This window comes from Stegostoma tigrinum, chromosome 23 (assembly GCF_030684315.1).
Source record: "Stegostoma tigrinum isolate sSteTig4 chromosome 23, sSteTig4.hap1, whole genome shotgun sequence".
Classification (NCBI taxonomy): domain Eukaryota; kingdom Metazoa; phylum Chordata; class Chondrichthyes; order Orectolobiformes; family Stegostomatidae; genus Stegostoma; species Stegostoma tigrinum.
In genome coordinates this window covers 45,335,015-45,358,663 of record NC_081376.1, presented here as the reverse complement: position 1 = coordinate 45,358,663, position 23,649 = coordinate 45,335,015, and the positions used below count along the sequence as shown (strand labels likewise).

At 38.1% G+C, this 23,649-nt stretch overlaps 1 protein-coding gene across 8 annotated transcripts in view; it reads left to right on the top strand.

Moving 5' to 3' along the window:
* The window catches only part of grin2aa (glutamate receptor, ionotropic, N-methyl D-aspartate 2A, a), a 261,785-nt gene extending 245,237 nt beyond the window's left edge, over positions 1-16,548 (top strand). For 6 of the 8 annotated variants that reach the window (XM_048552405.1, XM_048552401.1, XM_048552402.1 and 3 more), the window contains one exon: positions 10,202-16,548. In XM_048552405.1, the coding sequence (XP_048408362.1) occupies positions 10,202-12,004 (1,803 nt within the window). In that variant the 3' untranslated portion in view covers positions 12,005-16,548. The remainder of the gene's footprint in view (positions 1-10,201) is intronic. The other 2 variants (XM_059654132.1, XM_048552408.1) reach the window with 2 other exon arrangements.
* Positions 16,549-23,649: the final 7,101 nt, after the last annotated feature.

Sequence of the window (23,649 nt, the reverse complement as noted above, 5' to 3'; positions counted from 1 at the left end):
GAATGAGGTCAGCCAGATGGACCTCATAGAACATGAGATCCCTGACTGGGGCTGAATAAAAACTGAAAGAGCTGTGGATGCTGGAAATCAGAAACAAAAACAGAACTTGCAGGGAAAATCTCTGCCTGCACAGGTTGTAGGAGGTTGCTATCCTGGTTTGGTTAAATAAAAATAAAACCTTATGATTGTTCCTTTGTTTACATTTCAGTTCCATACTCCTGAAATTTGGTCATGCAGTTTAGAGGGGAATGAAGGTCAGAGGACCTCTTCATGGTCCTCCTCCTGGGCCTGGCTAAAATAGCCATCAACAGATCCAGGCAATGAGCTGTGGGGAGTGTCATAGTTCCCAATTGACCTCCCCTCTCTTGTAGCTATGTCTACCCCTTAAATGTCCTTAGGAAGAGAGTGTGCGGTGTCCACTGATATGATCAAAGCCTTTGGGGATAGGTGGGGACTGCAGAGGTTGGACTGCATAATGTCCTTCTCAGACACTATTTTGATTGTGTCCCTCCTGTGATTTTCCCCCATTTTTGGATATTTGCTATTGTTATATTGCCCCTGGGGGCAGTTTTTGTATATTGTTCTCAGGGATTGGTTAGTTTGGTTGTGGGTTTGGGGTTCTGCCTCAGTGCATGATTGCTGGACAGAGAAAAGTAGAAACTGGTTCTTGTGCTAAGCTATAGATTTAGCCAGTCACCAGTACTTTTGCATACAGTGTGTGGGAAAATGCAATAAATGGCAAAAGATTTGTGGTCTCATTACAAACAGTTATGTAGATGCAGCTTCTCAATGGAAGCATGTTAACAAAAGAATCAAACTTGCAGTCACAATGATTTAATGAATTGTTGTGTTACAAATGCCAGTATTGGAGTAGAACACTTTATTTGCCCAGAATAAATTGAACATTGTGGAAAGAAATCCAGAAAGTATTCAGAATTTCCACTTTTTTTTTGCTTTTTGCCCTGGCACAATGGAAAAAAAAAATCACTGCAAACTGAAATGTCTGTATCTTATAATTTAATTGTCTGTCAGTAGATTAGATTCCTTCTAACAACACTCTTCCGACAAATACAAAAGGCATTGTATAATATGAAGCCTACCACACAATACTGCCTTGTCCCTCAGTGAATAAAAGACTCATAGTGAGTTAGAATAGATATCAATAGTACCCAAAATAAAAACAGAAAACACTGGTGAAACTCAGCAGTTTGGCAGCATCTATGGGAAGAAAGCAGAATTAACATTTGAGTCTGGTGTCTGCTCATCAAAACTGACTGGAAACATTAACTCTGCTTTCTCCCCACAGACCTGCTGATTTTTTGCCAATTTCTGTTTTTCTTTCAGATCTCCAGCATCCATATATTATTTGTTTTATCAATACCATCCATTTTGTTTTACAGCTTAGCTGACAAAAATGAATACTATTTAACATGCTCAAGAATCCCTCATTAAATACTGCCTCGACTTCGGAAATAACTCATTGATTGTAAAGTGCTTTAAGATATCCAGAGGTTGTAAAAGGTGCTATGCAATAGGAAGACAGAATAAGTAGTAGGCCATTCAGACCATTGAGCATGTTCTGTCCTTTAATATGGTTATAACTGATCAAACACACGAATGTCTTTTACTCACACTATCCCTGTAACCCTTTATGCTATTGATAACCAGAAATCTATCAAGCCTTACTTTCAACATACTGAGCTTCATATTGCTCAAGGAAATTATCCCAATTTTATAAGCTCATCCTCCAGGCTATAATTACAAAACTGATTCATCCAATTTATATGTAGATTAAAATCAGCCATTGTAATTGCTGTACCTTTGTCATAAGCCCCAGTTATTTCTTCGTGTGCACCCAATCACACAGTGTGATTGCTGTTAGGGGGCAAATAAACTCCTCCCATAAGTCATTGCTTAGCTTTATTATTTCTCATCTCTACCCAAATTTTGATGTTCAGAACTGTGATCTTGCTCTATTGTACCAATGGCATTCTTAAATAACGAGCTACTCTTCCACCTTTTCATAGCCTCCTGTCCTTGCTTAATGTCATATAACTTTGAATATCCAGGTCCAAGTCTCTGCCATCTTCTAATCATGTCTCATAATGGTCATCAGATCAAAAATATTTATTTCTGTTTGTTCTGACTGTTCATTGTTTTATTATGAATGTTGTGTGCATTCTGATAAAGAGCCTTAGTTGTTTTTTTTCACTATACATGTAATCTCTGGCTCCATCCACTCTTTCAACTTAGAGTTGTACTCTCACCCTTCCTATCATGTCTGATCACTGTTTGCCTTATTGCTACCTTGATTTTATGCCTTCACTTTTCAATTTAATTAATACAGACTTCCCAAATTTGATCCATTGCCACCCACTATTCAGTTTAAAGCCCTTTCCATCACTCTAATCATATGACTTAACAGAATACTGGTCCCAGCATGGTTAAGGTGGTGACAGTCTCAAAAGTGTGTCTTCCTTAAGCCACAATTGTTTGCCAGTATATGAGGAAACAAATTTTATTTCTAACATAAAAATCTTAGAGTCACTCATATATTTCTTTGCTATCATGCAGTATGAGTGCAGAGATTCTTACCTTAGAGGGTCTGCTTTCTGATTTTTCACCTAACTTCCCATATTGTTTCAGCAGAACCTCTTTCCTGGTTCTACTTATAACATTGGTCTCTATGTGGACCATAACCAATGGATCCTTTCCCTCCCACTACATGTTCATCTGCAGCTCAGAGCAGATGTCCCGAACTAGGCCCTGGGCAGATAATGCAGCCATCAGGAGTTCCTCACTTTGTCCAATGAGAACAGTGTCAATCCCTCTGATTACCACTACCTCCTGTTAACTTGATCCCTCTTGAATGGTCTTCAGCATCATAATACCACGGTTAGTTTGCCCATCCATCTTGTAGTCACTGCATCCAATCAAGTTGAAAGAACCTCAGATTTATTGGCAATTATTGCATCGTCATCTCCTCTGGAATTTAAATACCTTCAGTTGCGGTGGTGGGGTTTTAACCCATGTGACCAGAATCCAGACCAATTAGATTTGTCCTTAGCCTCTGGATTGCTAGTGACACTTGGAGTGCATTACCATTTCCCGTAATAATTCAATCTATGTCCTACACGTTAATGATTGCACGTTTGCTTCAAAGATAATTTCCATCATCAATGCATGCCATTCTAAATTCTTCCTCCTGACGTCGAAGAACACTTACTTTTGTTTGATTTAAAGCCATATATCAATGAAACAGATTGAGACACTGCTGAGAGGTGGACTTCGAGTCTCTGTTTAGTAGGCAAGCATTTTAATCTATGAAACCACAGGGCCAATATGCAGTTTAGTTAATTGACTTCGGTTAATCATGTATGTTTGGAATGAAAAACTCATGTCAATGATTCTAACCATGAAAGTACAGGATTGTTGTTTAAGAAAAATAAGCATTTATTTTACTAAAGTTTTAAAGGAAAGGAAATCTGCTATCTTTCCCCAGTCTGGCCTACAGGTAACTCCATACTGACCCTTAATTGTCCTCTGAAATAGCATATCCACCAAGTTGTGTAAAAGAGCTGAGAGAAAGTACAACAGATTCAGTACATGATGATTGAAGGGACTGACTTCAATTCCAAGACCAATTAGGGCATGGGCAATAAATTCTGGTCTTGTCAGTAATGGCCATGAACAAATTATTGGAAAAAAAAACCAGACACAGTAATTGTTAGTTCCTAATGGGTCATTTGTGATTTTTATGTTAAGAATGTGCTTAACCAAGTCAGTGTTTCCAATCTATTCAATAGCTCCTAATTTTTGTATCAACTTTCCAATTTGTCTTAAATGTTTGAAACAAACCCTGTAAGTTTGTCTGCAAATGTAGGTGAAATTAAATACTATGCAAAAACACATTTCATGTAATATTCCTGACAAATTAGCAACTGTAATGTTATTCGATAAATATATTAACAAGGAGCCACTGGGAGAAGTGTAGCAGAACACTGACTCAACAATTTCCCTGCGCACCATGTTCCTAAGCGCATAATAGGTAGATAGAAAAGTCTTTTAAAAATCAATAAAAATGTAGAATTCCATTCCTTCCAATAGCTTTAATGGGCTTGACAAACAACTTATTCAATTCTTAATATAAATGAAGTATAAATCAACAAGATCATGTTCATTTGTTTTTTTCTGACCACTGGTTCAAATTGTAATAGATTATAACTGCTATACACTGGAAGATAGCTGTGCTTAAACCAAGTCCAAGTTCACACTTTTAGTGAGAACTTTATTTCCGCCATCTGTGTTCTTTAAACCTTACACCCCATCAATTGCTGGCTCCCCATATATCTACAACCAATTCATGTCCAATTAATCCCAAATTAATATCCATTGCCAATTACCTCACTTCATTAGGACTCAGACATTCTTTCAGAACATACTAATTGATAACAGCATCAACCACTTGTATTCAAATGGCACCTTGAATATCCCCAACTCAAAATATTCAAAGGAGCATTATTAATTCCTGACACCAAACCTGAAAAGGCAACATAAAGATTGGTGATCAGCCGCTTGGTGAAAAAGATAGGTAGGAATAATATTTTAGAGAAGTGAGTGGCAGAGAAGACGAAAGTTTAAGGAATGGTTACTTTCAAGGCAACTGAATGCTTGACTCCCAAAAGTGGAGCGATTAAAACTGGGGAGACACAAGAGTCCAGAATTGGAAGATTGCAGAAATTTTGTAGCATTGCAGAACTTGAGATGTTTCAGAAATTGATATGGGTTGAGAGGAAGTCAGAAATGAACAACACATTGGATAGTATCCTTGCCATCTTTGTCCCACAAAAATGTATGAAGTATGCTTTTTGATGTAGAATTTGTTTTTGTCAGCATGAAAGGAAGGCAGAGAGCTCAATTACTAGATTTGTAAAATTAAGGAGGTGGGAAGAAATAGTCAGAAATAAAACTGGAAAATTCTGGGAGTTCACAGCAGGACTGGCATCAACAGTGATGAGAGAAACAAAATCAGGTCCGTGACCTTTCATATTGAATCCGTTTCTCTCTCCACTTGCAGACCTGCTGAATACTTCAATCCTCTGCAGTATTTCAATGTTGAAATAAAAGTTACAAATGCGTTAACTTTGAGGGAAGAAACTGGATCCTTCAGATTTGAAAGGACGTGACTGTCAGGGGACTTTATAGAAGTATGCAAAGCAATGTTTTTCATGTTTTACTGCCCTATTTATGCTCAAAAAATGGGACAGTAGCAGGATCAAAATAGCGCATGAAAACACTCACCACTGAGTTCCCATCTGTGCTGGTTTTCAAACGGGTTTTGATCCAGGTGGTCAACCTTCCTTCAGATATAGACAGGATCATCAAGAATGTAGGCTTATTAAACAGCATAGTTATGAAACTGCCATACCCCACCCTCCTTGGTAGCAATATTTTTGAATCCTCCTGCAGGATTAGTCTCAGTTCCTGCATATGACCATCAAGTCAGGATGAAGCAGTTTCAGGGATCTTGTGCTGCAATGGGAAAAGCTGGACATAAATCTTTATCATAAATGCTATCAGGCCTTTAATATTAAAAGCTTCCACATTTAATGTCAGACACCACACAAATGTAGCCAGCTGCTGTATGTTGATGTCTCCCAAGAATGCTACTGGTAGCTCTTCCAGATCAGCTGGATCACTGGATTTCTTAGTCCTCCTGAATAGTGAGGCCTGTATCATAATATCCATTAGACTACGATTCCACCTGGGCAAACATGGAAAGACAAATCCTCTGATGCACCCAATCTTAACCTGGAATACAAGAAAATGTATTTAAAGATCCTAAGATCATTTACGTGTTTCAGATTGCAAGCATTGTGCTGGAAAGTGCCCTCAAAGTGTCCTGCTCAATATTACACACATTCTTATCTATCAGATAGCAGCAGCTTCACAGAGGGAAAATTTACTGTCAGTCCCTGGAAAAATATGACCAATCATTTCACATTTCACAGGTCTCTTCAAAGGCTCAATAGACCCTAGGTTTGCAGCATTGTAGACAAAAGAGCCGTTGCAGGCACAAGGGCTGAATTGCTCCTTTCATACCATAACGCTCCTGTGATCACATTGCAAAATACCTTAAAAAAATTCCCTGTTTTGGGGTATTTTCAACAGAGCTATTCAGGTCAGCAGCTTATACAAAATGCAGTACATCTAAGAGGAGCTTTTAATGCTTTAAACGTTAATGTCATTAAATAAGTCCTTTTTGTTTGTAAGCTTTAAAGGCTAACCACTCCCAAGCTCCTTGGTTTTTGTAGGTCAGCTTTATGGGAATGTGGGAATGCAGCAGTTTATGAAAAAATTAAGCCATATGAGTTTGTAGAGTGTGTTGGTGCTGCAGAACTGTTATGTAGTTATTGAGAACTGAAAACATAGATTGAACAAGAGGCAGAAAGCCCAATTTGGCTTGACAGTGATCTTTTATTTTTGATTAGATTTCTTTTCAGCGTGCATCCCTTGCAAGTGCGATAGAGTTTGACCATCCAAAAATTCATAGCAGTGTTGCAAACAAAAACTCATGTCTTTCTTCTGCATTACCAGTGAACGAGCCAGTGATTCATTGGAAAAGCAAGACAATTAACTATATTGCATTTGGCAAAGTATGATATAGAAAGTCTTGCATTAGTGATACAGAAACATCAACCTCCATTGATCTTCTCATTGCGCTTAGGTTTAATCAACTAATTATTCATCTAGTATGCATTTATCCTGACAGAGTAGATGGCAAGGTTATTAAGAAAAATGAGCAGGGCCATTATATTGGATATTTATGTGCTTCTTTTGTGCTGAATTCTCTTGAAGAAAGTTGCATTTCATTAGCAACCATCAAAGGAAAGATGGATGAGAATGAATGGAAATAGTGCTGCATATTGTAGATTAATAGTTGATCTCAGACTTTTTTTCCTTAAGATTCAGTTGAGCTGTTCTGTATTGCAGAGAAGAGATGAAAGACATGAATTTACAAAGTACCTTTCGATATGTTTCAAAGTAGAGGAATGCAATTCCATCAAACATTAAGAAATATTCAATGGAACATTAATTTATTGTCTTTAATCTGGTAGACTTGATCCACATTTCCAGACCACTGTCATTTAAAACCATGTACATTTATGTGGCACTTTTAATATATTTGGACATCACAAAGTGCTTCACCGAAACTTAATACTTTATAAAAGACCAGAGCCCAAAATTCTTAAGAACAGAAAAATGGTACCAGACTCTACACATTTACCTCATTTTCATAGAACAATCCATACCCCTGTCTTTTCACTATCACTCAATCATTTTATTTTCCAGAAGCGCATGTTGAATTTATTTTTTTCTATCCACTTAATTGTGTTACCAAAATTCAAGGAGGCCACAGTGCATCTGGAACCTTGGATGAAAAAGATCTGTCTAATATTCCTTCTTGTTCATGGTTCCCTCATTTGTGTATCCTCAGTTACTTGAACCCATTGCCATTGTTAACAAGTTGTTTGGTTTGGGTTTCTTCTTTCACAGCCCTTAAAACTTAATTAGGTCCACCTAAAATCTTCTAATTTTCAATCGAAAGCAAATCCACTTTTTAAAAATTGTTCACAGTTTCTTGGTACTCAAATCAACTTCATTATTTGCCTCTGAATCCTCTCAATCACAATAATATCTCCTGGAGCTGCTAATTCTGATATGACCAAAGTATATGCTAATACATGATTTGGCCTTTATTTTGCAGTGTGCTATTTTCTAATTCCACAGGGACATAATTTGTGCTGAAATTATTAATTTAATTGAAACATTCAATGTTCTTAATGCCTTTTTATTATTCACTGCTGGAACTTCCCTGTTGGATTCAAACAGTAATGTGCTACATCAGGCAGAAAAAGCAAAAATATGCACGATTATCGAGAATTGGGTTAGATTTCAAGCCTACCAAACACACTAACCATTCCAGGATAGCACTACATCTGTATTTTCTATAATTCATGTTGAGTTAATGATTTCTCACCCACCTATTGATTATCACTTGTAAATGTGTACTGATTACTCATCTGTTAATCCTGCGAAATGAATGCCTTTGTGCATTATCAACCTGAACTATATCAGTTCTGCACCTACCAAGACAACTCCAATTGACAGCAAAAGAAGCAGCTCAAAATTAAACAATACTGTAGGATGATTTTGAGACTATACTGCCAGATCTGGGATTGAATGATAGTCACAGACAGCTGGAGTTTTCATCTTGATGTCATTGTCATCTGAATCTATTGCTGAAGTGACTGCCTTTTAACAATGCCAAGATAACTATTATTATCTATTCTTATTGTAAAGATCCTAGTGTTTACCCCAATGTTTTGTAAGCCCATATTCTTGAAATATTTCAGGGATAATATTTTATTCTATTGCTTATATGGTATTGTCAATAGTTACAACAGAGCTAAATGACAGGTAGATGTTAATATTGAATTCAGCAATATAACATTTAGCACCATGTTCAAAATCAAAATGTCCTCAAACTCTACAATTCTTTTTTTAAGATAACATGACTCATATCACTGAGGCAGCCTCAATCAAGTTAAGTTTTTACTGACACAGCAGTGCAGGAACCCATCTTAACAGAGGGTTAGAGTTGTTCATAGTTACCAACGGTAGTGTGGCAAAAGAAAATAAAGATTTTTCTCTATTTCTGGTCATCGGTTTAAAACTCCATGTTTATCTTTTAACTCCAGCTTAAGCAATGGAGCCATGGACTTTTTCATCCATTTGATGTGATTGCTTGTCTCTTCCCTGACAATCAATGTCATATAAATGTTGTATTCCCAGAGGGTATGAGTTCAGAAGTAGGAATATATTTATAATGGACCTTGGTGAGACTATATCCAATGTATCTTGTGCATTTTTGGTCTCCCAACTTAACAGAGGATATAAATGACATTAAGGGCATGTAGCGAAGGATGAGTAGGCTAATATCAGGTTGTCAGGACAGTTGTATGAGGAAAACTTGGCTTGACTGGGTCTGTATTTTCTGGGGTTTGGAGAGAGGATCTGAGTGAAGAGTATTATATTCTAACAGGGCTGGCCAAACTATACACAGGGAGGATGTTTCCCTTGGTTAAGGAGACTAGAACAAAGGGCCAGAGTCTCATGATACAGGGTAGATCATTTAAAAATGAGATGAGGAAACATTTATTTATTCGGGGGTGGGAAACCTATGGAATTTATTATCATAGAAGGCATTGGAGGTCAGGTCATTGACTATATTCGAGAACAAGATTGTATTTTTTTAGATATTAAACGCACCAAGGGGTACGGTCAGAAAGCAGAGATGTGTTGTCAAGTTAGAAGATCAGCCATGATCATATTGAATAGTGAAGCTTGATGGGCAGAATGGCCTACTCCTGTTCCAATTTTCTATGTTTCAAAATTGGAACCTGCATGTCACTTTTCTTCCCCTGAATGTGACTGTGCCTCTGGGATTTATTTGTTCCAGCTGCAATCCAACACAGAACTGGAAAAAGGTCTCTTGGTCACGTTAGACAAGTATTAAAAGCCAATCAGAGTCAAGTCCCCAGAGACTGGAATTAGAAATGTTTAATTCAGGCTTGGGTGAAGCATTAATCATGAACGTGGGGCTAAATGGCAGTAATTGCTTTACTCCCTCTAGTGGAGAAACATTCAGTCTGACAATAACTGGTCAATTCTCCCTCCCAGTCAGGTCTCAAAAGAAAAAAAAAGCATTTTGATCATTAATTTAAAACACACTATTTTACCACTCAATATTATTGTTTGATATTTGTTTGCCCACAGGAAAGCATTGTACTTTAATCCTATTTTAAAAATGCGTATTTATGTATTTAAGCAGTTTAAAACTGAAAAGTATTGTCAGGCAGATGACATGCGTATATCAAGTATTGCTTACTTGATGAGATAACACGGTGTGAAGCTGGATGAACACAGCAGGCCAAGCAGCATCAGAGGAGCAGGAAAGCTGATGTTTTGGGTCTGGATCCTTCTTCAGAAAATATGAATTATTAAATGAATAATTTTAGCTTCATTGGTTGCAAAAACTTTGGAAAAATATAGTTTGATGTGCTACACAACAGTTTTACAATGAGATGTCAAAGCAACTTGTGCTCATTCATTTCCTCTTTCTTTTGCTGTTTTGTAGGGAATCTGGAGCTGTATACATGGTGTTCCATATGAGGAAAAGAAAAAATCGCCCAACCTGGATTTGAACAGCCCTCAAACAAATATTCTGAGGCTGTTTAACACAGCAAAAACAATGGCCAATATGTCAAATCTGAACGCTTCAAGAGCAAACTCCCCAAAAAGAACTTCCAATTTCATTCAAAGAGGGTCTTTGCTGCTTGATGTGGTTGATCAAAAGGGAAATTTCCTGTACTCTGATAACAGGCCCTATCAGCCCAAGGAGACTGGCTTCACTGATAACACCAGCGAAATCATGACATTTAATGTCAACAGGCAGAAAGATAACCGTAACAATTATATACTCCAAGGGCAGCATCCGTTGACTCTAAATGAAGCAAATCCCAACACTGTGGAGGTTGCAGTTAGCTCTGATACTCCTAAACTTAACTCCAGGCCGAGGCAGCTCTGGAAAAAATCTGTGGAAACGTTGCGGCAAAATCAGGGGTCGCTAGTAGAAAGTGTCAATGTAGAGCCCAAGCAACCTGTTAAAAACCAGAGGTACCTTCCAGAGGAAGTTGCCCATTCAGACATGTCTGATTGTTCAAGTCGCACTACATCTTACAAGGATCCTGACAACAATCAGAAGTATCACAAACATAAAGAGACCTTCAAAAAGAAATCCATGATGGCCAAGTATCCTCGAGACTGCAGTGAAATAGAACTCTCTTATCTTAGAGCAAAGGAGAGCCAGCAACACCATCGTGACAAAGTCTACACCATTGATTCTGACCGGGAGTCCAGTTATCATTCGGATCAGCATCATTACCGAGAAAATGTAGCAATTCCGGAGGATCTGGACTACCCTCAGGTGTATCATGATCAGAATGAGAATTACAGGAAACAGGAAGCAGTTCTGCACGTAAACAGGACTCCTCAGCATAATGAGGACAACCTTACCAATTCTGAAAATAAATACAGCCTCTATAATAAGCACTACAGCTTGAAGGAGAAAAATCTTTCCCCTGTTGATTACAATGATAGGTACAAGCAGCCCATTGCCCACTGCAGAAGCTGCCTCTCCAAACTGCCCAACTATACTCCTCACTACTCAATCAGGTCTCCATATAACAGATGTGATGCTTGTGTACACACAGCAAACTTGTATGATATTAGTGAAGATCACATGTTACAAGAGCCAGTAAGCTCCATGTGCCCTGAAGAATCCTTTGTCCACCACTGGGCGAGTTCTGAAGCCTCGAACATGCAAAAAGTAAATAGGCTGAGGATTAGCAGACAGCATTCATTTGACAATATCCTTGAGAACCCTAAAGAAGTGGATCTTGGAAGACCTGCACGAAGTGTAAGCTTGAAAGAAAAGGACAAATTTCAGGATGACCCTTATGCACATGTATTCAATATTAAGCCGGAGAAACTCTTTAGCACCAAGGTTTCTGTTTTTGACCATAATCTGAGAGAGACCAAGCGGAGTAAATCATTGTATCCAGACCACGTCTCTGAGAATCCATTTTGGCATTCCTTTCGTGAAGATCAACATTTGGTCCACGGTCGAAGTTCTTCTGACATATATAAACAGTCGGCTGCATCAAAGGCACGCAACGCTAATCACTTTAGATCATCTCTTAGGTCGACAACATCATACTGCTCCAGAGATGGACAAGTTCCTAATGAAGTGTACATTTCAGAACATATTATGCCTTATGTATCACACAGAAATAGTATTTACTGTGCTCCCAGGGTTTTGAATTCTGCCAGCAATAGACGTGTGTACAGAAAAATGCCTAGTATTGAATCAGATGTTTGACTCATCATTTGTTTGTCTAATTCTACATTAATGCCATTCATTTGCTGTAGCTAGTGATGCACATAGTTGCCAACATTCTGACATAGGAACTTAGGAGACATTAAGGGGCAGCTTTGCCAGATAGTCATTGCTAACATTCTCTTCTTTCTCCTATTTTCTGATAGATAGGGCTGACTGGCCTTTCCTACTATCTGATGGCAAAGGAGCAACAGAAAAGAGATACATGTTGATGATCATACCAACTGGTTAGCTTTGCTGCAGATGAAGACTACATAAAATGACCTAGTGGAATTTATGTCGCCCTTTTACTGTGCATTAATCTATAATAGACCACACTAGACAGGTCACAGAATCCTAGGAGAATTTTGGTTATGTAAAGTATGCAAGAAATAGATGACAATCTCAATATTGCTGTGTAAATGTAGGGAGTTGGCAACTATGCTATTATGTGTACTCCAGTTCTGTGTCTGCTGATACTTTTTAAATCAAATGTTTTCTAAAGTGAAACCCTGAGCTAAGCAGCTAATGGCAAACTTTATAAATTTCTGATATGGAATGGGGCCCCTAGAAGCCAGATCTTTATCCCTTAGAAAATCTGCAAAGTCTTCTCTGCATGTTTCATACTATAGAGGTGATTGCTCCATTGTTCAAGCTCATCTGTGGTGCACTGACATGTGAGGATATCAATAAATTAGAGTACAGTGAGGACTACATTATTGAATTAAACTGTATTGATTATCACTCCATATACAGCAGCATATTATTCCTTTAGTAGAAAATCTTACTGTCAAAATCTTTTGACTCACGTTCTGTATTGATACATCTGATAGTTTGTTCCAACCTTTATTGCTTATTTAAGTTTGTTTATCTGATGACATTGTAGACCAGCAGTCCAGTGGGGACATTAATGGATTACTCACTGGGAGCAACAAAAAATTTTGCTAATAAATTGCACGGCATGAAAGTTCAGGGATTTTGAGCTCCTGAAAATTATAGATCTTTTAACTCCCAGTAGTTATAAAATGTAACATATAAGCTGTTAGCTTGGGGATTCACTACAAATGAATTGCTTAACTCTCCCCAGATTTAATAGACATCAACACACGAATAGTGAAAGAGTCTGCTATTCCATCTCTTTGCAATATATTCCCATTGTATTATATATTTATCATGTAAGCTTGAAATTATTATTTTGACTATGGAAGCAGGGACATAGGATATGCCTGTTATCTGACAAGAAACATTAGACTGTCACCATTATAGAGAAAAAGGAATATAATTATTAAAGCTAGTGTAAGTAAGTATATTCAGTTAACTCTAGATTTCTACCAGCGCTGAATTTTGCTGCTTGATCAATTAAAATATGCCCACAGCTTTCAATAAGAGCCTCCATAACTACTAGTATTCTGTGGGAATTTTGTACATTGAAAGGGCTGGAACTTATGACTTCATGTACCAGTGAAATGCTTACATTATAAATTGTCATTTGTCTCTTGAATATATCCATTTAAGGCTTAAAGGTACCTGTATTTTTATGATTTTTTTTCACAATATCATGTTGATAAAATCATTAAAACAATTGTCAGATTAATTCTGTGAATTTAAAGAGTCCATGTAAATTATGAATCAGTAGCATATATGGTGAGCTAACATCTCAGCATATTGTTGTTCAATTAGTCCCTACTTAATTGTGCAAGCCTGGTGTTTTACTCAGAGAATTGCAACTAACTTTAGCCCAAAAGACCACTCCTTTAGAATGCCCATCAGTAATACGGTGCAATGTGTCCCTTAAACATGTGATAATTGCATGGATTATAAATGATCAGCCTTGCCCATTATCATAGGTCTTCAGGGAACCATTTCCAATCTGCCAGCCAATGTGGAAAAGGTCAGTCAAACTTATTGAGGGTGGAAATCCCAAGCTAAAAGCAAACTTAAACCTGGCAAAGAAGTTAAGAATTGTTAATACTAAAGCAGAAAAAGCCCTATAGACATAAAGTAATAATAGACTGCATCTTCTTAGCCATCAGAAATTCCTGTGGAAATGTGCCAAAGTCAATTAATCTTATTCACCGCCATTTAGTGGAGAAATTATGGCGTCCCACTAAATGGATAGTTTTGAGGACTTCAAAACTCAGTGAATGCAGAGTGTCCTTCTGGTCGTGCTTGGGATCAGGTCACATTGTGCATGCAATATAAGTGAGCTGATCATTGCAGCTGATCTGTGACATGCTCAGAGCTGCATTATTTAGTGTTTCAAAGAATCAGTGCTTTCTTTCCCAGAGCTTTCATTCCAGGCATCTTTTGAAACCCTCAAGGACATTCAAGAGCAAAACAGAGGGGGGTGGAAAAAAGTACCACATGACTATCTACTCTGCAAGGTGGTTAAGCAATCCTTTGGTAAGAATTTGAATCCCTGCTAAATTTTCTACTTAATTCCGATTGATTCTCAAGGCTTCTTCTATTATTCCCAGATCCATATAGCCGCAGAAAAATGAGCTGACAGAAGACATTTCCAACATTGCTTCGATGTGTTTGTAATGCAAAGTTACTTCCCACTTAGAACATAATTCAATTTCAAGCAATAATATAATTTCTATAGAAAATCAAAGTGGTAAGCTCCATTGAATCTCAACAATCACCTCCACTCCTGACAGGGGATCTTTAGAGCAAATTAAACTTGTACTGGAACCTGTAGCTGGTCAATCTATCTAATATGTACCCTACCAGCATCCACCGCATATGTATAGTTACCGTTTATTAATGCGTTGTGCATGAGTAAACCATTTCCAATTGTTCAGGAATTACATCACTTTTGACTTGTAATCTAAGGTAGAGCCTAACTTTATGATCCCTACTTGGCATTCTCATGAAAAACTGTCCAAATAGTAGCCTACTAAAATAGCTTTTACTCCTTCCTTACTGAATACTGTTTCAATACATGAACTATCCAATGTCAGCATTTTCTTTTCTAGGAATAAATAATGAGAATGAAATCATTCATTTTCCTTTTGTAACTGCTAATTTTTATAAATACCCTGCTTTTTAATTATATTTTTTGTTATAGATTAACCTAGTGCAGAACAAGCTTACATTACTTAAGTGTATTTTGAACAGTTCTCAGACAACTGAACAGTTTAGCCTTCTGCCACGATGTGAGTGTGAACTAATTGCTGTGTTAGAATTAGAAAAGAATTTTGAGAAGTTTGATTATTTTACCATTCTTTGAACACTTTTTTCTAATATAATGGAAAACACCAGTGATATTTGAGCTGTAATCAAAAGTTTTTTTGTTATTAAAGTAGTGTATGTGAAAAGTAATTAAAATATAAACAATAGCTTGCAGAACTGGTTAAACAAAGCCAAGGCAATGGTAATCAGTGCAGTTGTTCTTGTTACAAGACATTGTGCATTTCAACTGCACAAAGCAATTAGTAGTTTCTCATCCATTTTCTGTGTCCATTAATGCTGAACTTTTACCTTTATTTTATAGAGAAGCTATAATAATAGTTTGCCATATCAATTTAGGAAAATATTATTTGCATTTATTATTTCCTTTATATTATTAGACCCTTTTACCAAGGGTTATTTTCTAAGATTAGAGGAGTAACATGATATTGTGGAAAACTCATCGCGACATCATGTTTAATTCAGGTACAGTAGATACAAATTGTGGCTGGCAAACGTGAAAGTTGCGAAGCTGCATAACCCTAAGCCTAACATTACCTTTTAATACATGTATTTTGTTTGCTGGTTTATAAAACAAAATCTGAGCCGTTTTGTGTTCTCCAGACAATAGTCCACCAGAACTATCAGTCATAACTTAATTTTTGAAATGATGTAAGTTTGAAGAGAATGACAGCAATGTGAGTTACACACATGGCAGGCTGCAACAGTTAGGGAATTGTAGAAACAAGGAACAGAATATGAAACTGGAAAGGAAAAACATAGAGTTAAGACATATATTTTGCAAGACAGTGTGAATTAAAAGCTAATAACCAAATTTTGGAGTCTGAAATGTTCTTTGGATGTGTGCATGTTGTCCTCAATCCGTAAAGTATGTGTGATGCTTACCCAGTTTATATCTGTGTGCAATCCTAATGTAGAAACATTGGAATCCACGTCCAGTCTTGCTTACCACCCCCTAAAATATTTCATTTAACTGTTGGTACTAAAGTAATTTGATTCCTGCCTATTCCTTCATTAGATGAGAAAATACTAATTATTTCTTTGTGACAATATAGATTTCAAACATACCGGCACATTAAAGTCTGTATTTACATTCGTTTTGGTCTTCATATAAATTCAAATTGTAATATTTGCCAAGGTTGTCTTCAAAACTGTAATAAGTGTTTTTATTTCCTGTTGTAGATGTGTAGAAATTACAACTGGAATGGATTTAGAATGTTCAAAGCGTTTCCACAACAGTATTTGATGTAAATAAGTTGTCAACTGTGCCAGGAAATCTGATGTAAAAATGTAAATAAGTAAAAGTATCACTTTTCTAAGGAAGACTATTTCTGCCACTTTATATTAAAATTAAAATTACAGTCACTTAACTTTTTTTAATACTGTGATTTATTTCAAACGAACCTCTCTGCATTAATGGTCTCCTTTCTTAGTCTCTACATTGGAATCTTAAAGACTTTACACAAAGACTGTGAATCTTAGCAACTTAATTTCAGTAGTTTATTGAATTTCCAATGTTAGGAAAGCACGGTGCTTTACATTTTTGTCACTGTCACGGATGATTTACCTAAAATTCCACATATTCCCATGTGTCTGGCTGTAAGAAGTAACAAATATGCACATCATGTCTGGTGACTGTCTAAGCATAAAAAACTAATGACACTTGCCTACCAAGTGTTTATCAATTTAATGTTTTATTCCACACTTAAAGGTGGAAATGCTTTCTGCTAGTGTTGCAAAATGATTGCGTTCTTTGTTTAAAAGGTCTGAGGATCATTGAATCAAGTACCATTGACAACTCAATTTTTTCCCATTGTACTGTCAGTAGTGCATGATTAATTGGAAATTCTCATTTTTCAATAGTCATTTTTGATCTTGGAGAGATCAGAGGTGATAATCACTGTAGAGCAAGAACCCAATTCAAGTGTTTAAAAATGATATCCTTTTGACAATCTTATTGAGAATTGGTAAAAGACCAGACACTCTGATAGAAACAATATTTACACAGACACTGCCGTGTCACAGTGGAGCATGTGCCAGATGCTCAAGTTCCTGGGTTTGTATTTGTTTTCATTGTTATTCATTCCAGTCAGAAACTCAAGTGACAGCAATACACAGTCACCATTCACTAGAGTTCATTCTGGAACGTTATAGAGTCTATGATGGGTTATTTTAAAGAAGATGTGATCTTGCCACGCCGAAGTGCAGTGTAATGGCTTGCAATGTGGGTGAAGTCTTCGTTGTCTTAAACAATTTCATTCAGATCCCATTAGTTGAATCATATAACAAGTACCCTGATGTTTCGAATGGTTGGAAGATCCCAAGGGTCAGACACTGCTGTAGAGTAGCCATTGGTATTTGTGCTCTGATGTGATTCCACTGCCCATTTCCCTTTCTTTCCAGTTTACAAACATGTGGCTTCCTTTTCTACATCTCTCTGAGGTCCAAATCTTTGTGCCACCTGTCCCTGAATGTACCATTGAAAGATTCAAGGCCGCGTTTGCATCAAGATGCCTTTGATATCTCATGGTGCTGGGAGGTGCTGTTGTGCTTGAGATGTGGAGGTCAGTTGGTCCAAAACCAACAGACTCCCTTGAAGCATTTGTTTTCTGACATAGCCCACATTTTTGTTCATAAGACCAGTTGGACAATTAGACTGTTGCCTGTCTGAACATTGTACTGAGGAGAAATCTGCTCCATTGCATTCACATACCGAGATGGAGCTATGCTGCACTTGGCCTGTACCTTTAAGGCTACCATTCAAAAACTCCTGTGGGAAAGTGATTTTCATTATCAAATACAAGTAATGCTACCTCTTTTCACATTTGTGGCATCAAGACAAGAGAAGCTAGATTTTAATGATCAACTACCTTTGTCTTGATAAGATTTTGTGTAATAGGGCACTGTACATTGCAGTCCAAACCATGACTAATGGGCACTCTTGCATTGTTCATGGTTAATTAGAAGATGCACTGAAGGTACACAATGCATTATTCCACTGCCGAGTTAACATTGCCCTTAAGTGGCCTGGCTCCTTCAAGACCACAAAGTAAAAAGTGACAACATGCTGGATTTACTCAGTACTTGGTCAGCAGATTTTGCAGATTGGATGTGTACAACAGTTTCAGGCTCCAGGCCAAAGGTGATCCACATGAAGTCCAACGCAGTGGGCACTCAGCTGTGGCAGAGTGTACTTAAATGTGGGGAATCTGGTGAGTGAAGGAATTCACTGCGCTATGGGAAGAGATGCCATTCCGGTCTTTTAAAGAACAAGGAATGTAATGAGAGAGGAGGAGGTAGTGAGACCAGTGAGCTGAAGTCAAGAGAAACTAATTAGATAAACAGGTGGGTGGTTGGTTGGCAAATTTTAAGGTTTATTTTCCTCTGAAATCTGACACTAATTCAAACTAGAACCAAGAAAATATTAGTTCTGTACTAAATGTATAGCCCAACAGGTTAAATGAAGACTTCAAATTAATTAAATAATAAAATAAGGTGGTTAACATATGGCAGGGCAGGTTGTGTCTTTGTCTTAGAGTATAAGCCTGCAAATGCCATGACTTTCCTAAGGAAACACGTCTGCAAGAGATGTCTCCATCCTGAGTGTCTCTGGCTCAGAGTTATTGTGTTCACATGAGTGTAGGAGAAAACTCCAACTTCAAACTACAAAGCTCATTACAGAACCTATTTCCAAATGAATCCCTATATTGCGCACTTACGTATACACATGCACATATATACCCACAGGCCTGTTACTCACTTTAAGTAATGTAACTAAGTCATTTTAAAACATAACTGTGTCTTTGAGTAAGAGATAATGGGAACTGTAGATGCTGGAAAATCCAAGATAACAAAGTGTGAAGCTGGATGAACACAGCAGGCCAAGCAGCATCTCAGGAGCACAAAAGCTGACGTTTCGGGCCTAGACCCTTCATCAGAGAGGGGAATGGGGAGAGGGTTCTGGAATAAATAGGGAGAGAGGGGGAGGCGGACCGAAGATGGAGAGAAAAGAAGATAGGTGGAGAGGAGAGTATAGGTGGGGAGGTAAGGAGGGGATAGGTCAGTCCAGGGAAGATGGACAGATCAAGGAGGTGGGAGAGGTTAGTAGGTAGGAAATGGAGGTGCGGCTTGAGGTGGGAGGAAGGGATAGGTGAGAAGAAGAACAGGTTAGGGAGGCGGGGACGAGCTGGGCTGGTTTTGGGACGCGGTGGGGGAAGGGGAGATTTTAAAGCTTGTGAAGTCCACATTGATACCATTGGGCTGCAGGGTTCCCAAGCGGAATATGAGTTGCTGTTCCTGCAACCTTCGGGTGGCATCATTGTGGCACTGCAGGAGGCCCATGATGGACATGTTGTCTGAGGAATGGGAGGGGGTGTTGAAATGGCTCGCAACTGGGAGGTGCAGTTGTTTATTGTGAACCGAGCGGAGGTGTTCTGCAAAGGGGTCCCCAAGCCTCCGCTTGGTTTCCCCAATGTAGTGGAAGCCACACCGGGTACATTGGATGCAGTATACTACATTGGCAGATGTGCAGGTGAACATCTGCTTAATATGGAACAACCCCTCTCCCCATCCCCCTCTCTGATGAAGGGCCTAGGCCTGAAACGTCAGCTTTTGTGCTCCTGAGATGCTGCTTGGCCTGCTGTGTTCATCCAGCTCCACACTTTGTTATCCTGTGTCTTTGAGTAAAATCCTTTTACTGCATAGCATTCTCATAGTTGTAAGCATAAATTGGTGTGTCATTCATCCATGCCATTACTTTTGACTTGGACCGTATGCATTCTTTCTTAACAAAACTGTTTGCAACGAATCAAAATTATGATTTCATCCTCACTTGCTTAATCAAGCCCAAATTATGAATTACCGACAGCCTAGTGGCATTGTTGCTGGACTGTTAATCCAGAGGCTCAGGTAATATGCTGGGGATCCAGGTTCAACTCCAACTTGAATTCAGATCTGGAATTAAGAGTCTCATAGTGACCATGAATTCATTGCCGATTGTCAGGAAAAACCCATCTGGTTCACAACTGCCCTTTAGGGAAGGAATCTGCCATCCTTACCTGGTCTGGCCTATGTATGACTCCAGGCACATAGCCATATGGTTGACTTTTAATTGCCTATAGACTATGAATACTGACCTAGCCAGCGAGACCCTCATTCTGTTAATGAATTTAAAAAACCACAACCCTACACTTTGAGGACAATAATCTCTAGATTTTTGTCCATACCATAATTGGGCTAATAATTGCATATATATATGGAGAATGCATGTGTTTTCAAAGGGCTGGTTTTTAGAAATGATACTCCTTTTCATGGGGCAATGGCACCAGTTCTGAGATATGAAGGCATTGCTGAAAGGGACAGCCTTCACCTGAAATTGGACGGGGTCATATGGCCAATGGGAAAAGGTAATAGGAAAGTGGAAAAGGCCTTCAATAAGCAGCATCCACAGAAAAAAGTTTAAAAAAGGCAAGAGAATATAAGCTAGACCAACGTAAAGGGAAAGAACAAGGTATTAAATAGAGTTACACAACAGGAGTGTAAAAACGTGGTTAAACCAAGGTTAAGAGAAAATCCATTTAAAAATGAGTTCAGTATCTCTAGCAACACACTATTACACAGCTTTGGAGCAGATGGGACTTTGAACCCAGGCCTCCTGGTCCAGGAGTAGGGATGCTACCACTACACCACAAGAGGGCCCAAAATGGAGACAGATCTCAGTAAGGCACAAGTGGGATCCATATGGATCAGTAATCATTCAGACTAGATGGTTAACTTCGTTAATTGATGGGTGATTTTCAATGTAGTGTGATACCAACATTGTGGGTTCACTTCCTATGTTTGCTGAGGTTAACATGAGGCTCAAATTCTCCCATCATCTGAGGTGTGCTGACCCTCAAGTTAAACAACCACCAATTGTCTGTCTCTCTCCCCCTCTCTCTGCAATGACACAGCAGCCTACCATCCAGTAGAACTGTGGTGACTTTATCTTACAGAGGTTTGCAAGTAATTTGAGGAGAACAGAGGAAGAAAGATAGTTACAAAGTGAGTTAAAATAGAATAATAATCGTGAGGGTAATTCAAACTACTCTAATATTAATTAGAAAGAGGAGATATGAAATTCCTACTATTGTACAGGACCCAACATTTCTAACCCAACAGTTGAATAGTCTAACAAAGAAAGATATGTTTTTTGATAGAGTTGTAGTGTCATACAGTATGGAAACAGAACCTTCAGCCCAACTCAGATATGCTAACCAAGATTTCCAAAACCAAACTGGTCCTATCTGTCTGTGTTTGGCCCATATCCCATTAAAACTTCCCTATTCATGTATCTATCCAAAAATCCTTTAAATGTTGTAACTGTATCTGCATCTATCACTTGCTGGGGCAGTCCATTCCATATATGAACCACTCTTTGTAAAAAAAGTTACTCCTCATGTCCTTTCTACATCTTTCTCCTCTAAGCTTAAAAATATACCGTTTCATTTTGAACTCTTTCACCCTAGGGAGAAAAGGCCCTTGCTATTCACCTTATCGTGCCCCTCATGATTTTATAAACCTCTATAAGGTCACCCCTCGACCTCCTGTACTCGAGTGAAAGAAGTCCCAGCCTATCCAGCCTATCATTATAACTCAAATTCTGCAGTCCAAGCAACATCCTGGTAAATCTCTTCTGAATCCTCTCCAATTTAATAATATCCTTCCTATGGCAGAATAACCAGAACAGTACACAGGAGTCCAAAAGTGGTCTCAGCAACATCCAATACGAAGTCAACATGGCACCTCAACTCTATCTCTCAATGGTCTGAGCAGTGAAGACAAGCATACTAAACGCTTTCCTAACCACCCAGTTTACCTGTGATGCAAATTTCAAAGAACTACTTTTCTGAACCCCTAGGCCTCTCTGTTCATCAACATTACCATTAACGGTATGAGTCCTGCCATTGTTTGTTTGGCCAAAATGCAATATATTGCAATTGTTCAAATTAAACTCCATCTGCTACTTCTCATCTCTTTGACCCAATTGATCAAGATCACTTTGTAATCTTAGACAACCTTCTTATATATCTAACATACCATCAATTTTGATGTGATCTGCAAGCTTACTAACCATGCCTCCTAAATTCTCATCCAAATCATTTATATAAATTAGAAGCGAATTGGGAACAAACAATTACAAAAGATGCCTACCATTCCAACCTTTGTCTGCATTTCTGAAAATCAGATCACAACGCTGTGTTCCTCCTCTCAGCTGACAAGCAGAAATTGAAGTCTGAGGACCCAGTACAGAAAGTAGTGCAGTGTTGGTCTGAGACAACAGAAGGGCTTCTCTGCAAGGCACTGGTCCATATTCAAGAACTCAGTCGCTAAACTAAATGAGTATGCCACTACCATTCAATATTTTGTTAGTAAATGTGTAGAAGACTGCATTGGGCATTGGAGGGGAGTGAGCCTGACAGGTTAGATGCTGAAAGATTGTTTCCCTCTGTGGGAGAGCCTAGGACCAAAGGGAAAATTCTCAGAGTAAGGGGGTCACCTAGCTTAGATAGAGATGAGGATATTTTTCTTTTCTCAGATGGTAGTGAATCTGTGGAACTCTTTACGACAGATGGCTGTTAAGGCTGGGTCATTAAGAATATTCAAGAATATGTGACCAGATTGTAAATCATTAAGAAAATCAAGGATTACAGGGAAAAGGCATGAACAAAGCAACCATGATCTTATTGAATGGAGGTGCATTCTTGAAGGGCTGAACAGACGACATCTACTCCTACTTATTGTGGTGTTAGGGAATAGCTACATAAGAGAAAGAAGCCCACATTGAGAACAATCAGAGCAGAGGAGTTCAGGCTAAAAGGGAATACGAGAACATTGGAAGACACTTCGGAGAAACAATTTGGAGAGTGACGCAGGAGCTATGAAATTAAATCATTAAGAAACAGAAAACAAAGAAGCGAAATATTTTACAGGCATGTCAGTTTTTTTAAATAAAGAAATGCTGTGATGGGAATTGAACAATTTAAACAATTGGATAATATCACAAGTACAGCAAAAATGTTCAATAATTATTTTGTTTTTGGTATTTAGGTATTTTGGTATTTTTGATAGAAAAACATGGGCATGATATTGAATAGTAGGATGGATAATGAGATAAGCACACTGAAAATAAGAAAGAAGATATACTGAACAAATTAAATAAATTCAATGAACCATATCCAGATGGATTGCACTCACATATTTTGAATGAATGCAGAGCAGAAATAGCAGAGGCTTAACTACACAAGTATAATCATTCATTAGAAATGAAGTGTCATGCCAGAAGATTAGTGGACGGCTGATGTAATTTAAGGATAGCACAAGATCTGTAAGAAACTATAGACCAGTCAGCTTAACATCAGTGGTATGATAAAGAATAGAATTACCACTAAAGGGGAGAATAGAAGACTATCTAGAAA